This window comes from Cannabis sativa, chromosome 4 (genome assembly GCF_029168945.1).
Source record: "Cannabis sativa cultivar Pink pepper isolate KNU-18-1 chromosome 4, ASM2916894v1, whole genome shotgun sequence".
NCBI classification, from domain to species: domain Eukaryota; kingdom Viridiplantae; phylum Streptophyta; class Magnoliopsida; order Rosales; family Cannabaceae; genus Cannabis; species Cannabis sativa.
In genome coordinates, this window is record NC_083604.1 from 9,486,892 (window position 1) to 9,491,065 (window position 4,174).

Here is a 4,174-nt window from a genome sequence, read left to right on the forward strand (position 1 = left end):
TTTATTTCGGTTGCGTTGGGTTGCTACATAGTTGCACGATGGTTGCACGATGGTTGCACTATAGTTGCCCAAAAAGCATGGATCCTGAGTTAAAGGTGTGTGTAAGTGGTATTTGTGTAATTTTTTTTATTTGGGTTGTATATTTGTTTATTTGGCCCGCTGAAAGTATTTTTGTAATATTGTTACTTTTTTTTTTTAGTTAAAACTGAAAAAAGCCCAAATGCTATTTACCTAAAAAAAAAAAGAATATTTACGTCATTAGTTAATGTTGTTAGCGTAAATTATGTTGACTAGTTTTAAATAAAAATTTTTAGTACTGACTACTGACTTACTTCCCCGTTAAGCGGCAAACCCTAGCTCTTAATTTGCGGCAAACGCATATAGTTACAGAAAACTCTGATCAATCAAACCAATGGAGTTCTCTCAAGATGATTTTGATCGTCTCCTTCTCTTCGAGCACACTCGCAAAGCTGCCGAAGCTACTTACGCCAAAGATCCTCTCGATGCTGATGTTCGTCTCTCTCTCTCTCTCTCTCTCTCTCTCATGTATATGTTTAGAATTGGGGCGTCTTATGATTTTCCTTTGTAATTTTCTAAATATATTTTTGGGCAGAATTTAACAAAATGGGGAGGAGCATTGCTGGAGTTATCGCAGTTTCAAAGCGTTTCAGACTCGAAGACCATGATTAACGGTACAGCCCTGTTGTTGTGTATGTTATATATCAAAAGTACTATACTACCATTTGATAGGTGGTAATGGTATTCAAGCAGGGACTGTTGAATTTTAATCTTAATCATATTATAGATGCAATTTCGAAGTTTGAGGAGGCTTTGCTCATTGACCCTTTGAAGCATGAGGCTCTGTGGTCACTAGGAAATGCTAATACCTCTTATGCTTTCATGACGCCTAATCTCGATGAGGCAAAGCCTTATTTCGATAGTGCATACGATTTTTTCCAAAAGGCATTGGAGGAGGTATACTGTCATGCTCCAGAATTTCAAAAATTGTTTTAGTTGTAAGTTGTTCAATAATGGTGGAACTTGTTTTATTTGTAGGATCCTGGTAATGAGCTATACAGCAAGTCTTTGGAAATCAATGCTAAGGTATATTTCAATGTTAAGAACCACTATTTATGTTTACTACTGTTTCCTGGGAGACATTATTAAGTTAAGAGTATGTACTAGAATGATGGATAATGTAGTTTAATTGGATACAACTGGCACATATATTATGTACCAGAATTTGTATGTCATTTTTTTAGCTTTTGTCTGCTGTTATTGCTTCTTTTACTGCTATATATCATGTTGGTACAAGCAGATGACTTGAAACAATGCATAGTTATTTTCGTATCTTGTGAAGTAACATGGAGTTTTGTCATGTGATATGGATTATGGAGACTGGTAGTACTTAGTATTAGCCTAATCATCACTGAACTAATCTTGTTATTAATTAAAGAAGACCAATATATACTGTATGATATTGACTTGACATTACTTATCATCAGTGTTGGTAAAAAAGCAGCTCCTGTGTTATTGAAGAAATTAATTTACTGCTAATGACTAGGCGATCATAAATTGTAGTAAGGTTTCTGTTGGGAAATCAATCTTGTTAACTATATAGCTTGACAAAACAATGGTTTTTGATATGTTGACAGTATTTAAATAAATAATCTTTTTACTTTGAACATGATTTGTGTTCTTTCTTTCTGCATAATGGAGTTATGAATTTAGAAATATTGTGCTAGATTTGTGTGATAGATGATAATTAGATCTCTCTACGTACAATGTTATAATCAAGTTTGGCTCATCAACATTGTTGATTATCCTAGGCAACAGAGTTGCACACAGAGATCCACAAGCACGGACTAGGTCAACAGACTGCAGCTGCAGGATCTGATACATCCTTTAATGCAAAGGTATTTTTCACAGAATTATCTGCACGTAATATTCATCTTATGAATGATTTGACAAACCTGTTTCTTTGTGTGATATGATTCTTGCCAGTTGATCTCAGATTTGTTAGGTAATCATAAAATTCTCAAACTTGCTACTAGATTTGTACGCATCTATCTTAATACCGTTATTAAAAGCTGCAACTTGCATATTAACACTTTCGGCACTGTCATATCTGTGATACATGCAGTTTCCCATTGTGTTAGACTTTATGTTTATTTCTGTCTTGTTTTGGACCTTTAGCATTAGCCTGCATACATGCTGCTGGCCAGACCTTGCTCTTTGTTATAAATGGCCTGCCCTGCTTTGTGTTTTGAGTCTGTATATCAATTTATTGGCTGTTGGTTCGGATCTCATTAGATTTATTATGCATATAAAATCCTTATACTGGATGTTCCCACACTTGCTGTTCTCGAGCTCACTTGTTGAGGGATAAGCACATAAGCATAATCTTATTGTTAACCTATAGCTGTGCGATAAACCAAACCTAAAATGGTTAAACCTTTTGAGTGGTATAACAGAATGTCACTGTTATTTTCTTGTGCTCTATTTTCCAAACATTAATAGCGAGAAAAGAATGCAGTGTTTTTCCGTATGAAATATCACTGTAAAAAGCATATAATAAATGACTGGGACTTCTTTACGATACTGTTTTTCTTTCCATATGCTCAGAGTTCCAAGCCGAAGAAGAGCAGTGATTTCAACTATGATATTTGTGGATGGATCATCCTTGCAGTTGCAGTTGTCGCATGGGTCGGAATGGCAAAATCCAACATGCCTCCACCACCCCCTAGATAAGTTTTTATATCCAGTTATGGTTACCTTACCAGTGGGATTTCTGGAAGGTTCAATTTTTGATTAGAAGACCTGCTTTGTTGCTATTTGATATAATTCGTTATGTCTGCTATGTATTGATTATGATTAGTATGTTTTCTCTATGTTATTCACCTAGAAAATTTTACATAAATTATCTGCTGCTCTATTGCAAATTATTGGTAGCCTTTTGACGGTGTATCTAAATTAAGTTAATTATTCGTAGGTATTTATTTCTTTTTCGCACTAAATCAAAAGTTAATTTCATTATTTTCCAATAAAATAAGATAATCTTTGTTAATTTGATATTCTGTTTGGAAATGAAATGAAACCAAATTGACCTATTTGACACTATTGTTTATTGAAAAATGCTAAAAAGGTACTAGTGGTGTCCAACACTACTACAAACCGACGTGGTATTATCAGTGTAATTAAATATCGGGTTTCACATTTGTTAATTTTTCACAAGTATCTACACTGATTAATTCCCTTGTTTGGATTAGCGTGGATTTCAATTCTTGTTGCAAATTGTTTTTGGAATGATAATTTAGAGTGATACTTGGGTTTTCATTATGTGTAAAAAAGTTCTTTACATTTAAGGGCATGGCTGGAATACAGTGAAAGTGGGTGATTTATTGTGCAATGGGTGCAGATAAGGACTCATTTTGGGGATATTCAAACTATTTAAACTGAACCAATAAACTATTTATCTTATTCCGCGTCGTGTTCAAACTAATGAATTCATAAGGTAAGCTTCTTTAAATCAGGTTGGAAGGGCTGAACATCGGGCGGGTTTCGGGTTCACGGGTTCACGGGTTTTGGGTTCGCGGGTTCATGGGTTTCGGATTCAAAAAAATGAAACCGAATCCGGACCCAAATAGGGCACGGGTTGGCGGATTAGCGGGTTTCGGTTGGCCAGGTTGACCCAGTCAACTCGGTCAACTCTTTAAAAAAATTAATTTTTTATTCAAAATTAATAAAAATAACAATAAATTAAAATAAAATTTGTATATATTATTAAAAAATTATGATATATTTTTGAATATAAATTATTTAATATAATATATATAAATTTTTAATAAAAAATTATATATAAAAATATATTTAATTTATATTATTTAAGAAAATAAATTTATAAGAAAATCAAAAAAAATAAAAAAAATCTGAGAGTTTAAATTTTAAAAAAAGTTTAGGATTTTTTATTTTTTAATTAATAATTTAATATATATATAAATTGTAATAAAAATAAAAATATATAAAACATATTTAAATTGCGGGTTGGCGGGTTCAACCCGAAATCCGGTATTCCTAAAAACTCAACCCGTGAATCCGCCCGAAGGGTACCGGGTTGAACCCGACCCGCCCGAACATTTTTTCACAAAAAAAAAAAAAATTTTTGCGGGTTCGG

The 4,174-nt window shown here is 33.3% G+C and overlaps 1 protein-coding gene across 1 annotated transcript; it reads left to right on the forward strand.

The window, feature by feature from the left end:
- Positions 1-265: 265 nt before the first annotated feature.
- Positions 266-3,017, forward strand: LOC115714976 (mitochondrial import receptor subunit TOM20). The gene is made up of 6 exons (XM_030643750.2): positions 266-511; positions 614-692; positions 806-975; positions 1,057-1,104; positions 1,830-1,916; positions 2,626-3,017. The coding sequence occupies exons 1-6, from the start codon at positions 413-415 to the stop codon at positions 2,749-2,751; spliced, it is 609 nt and encodes a 202-aa protein (XP_030499610.1). The 5' UTR covers positions 266-412; the 3' UTR covers positions 2,752-3,017.
- Positions 3,018-4,174: the final 1,157 nt, after the last annotated feature.

Coding starts and splice junctions, on each gene's coding strand:
- LOC115714976 (XM_030643750.2), top strand. CDS start 413: ATGGAGTTCTCTCAAGATGATTTTGATCGTCTCCTTCTCTTCGAGCAC. Junction 1,105..1,829: donor CTTTGGAAATCAATGCTAAG/GTATATTTCAAT, acceptor TGATTATCCTAG/GCAACAGAGTTGCACACAGA. Junction 1,917..2,625: donor ATACATCCTTTAATGCAAAG/GTATTTTTCACA, acceptor CCATATGCTCAG/AGTTCCAAGCCGAAGAAGAG.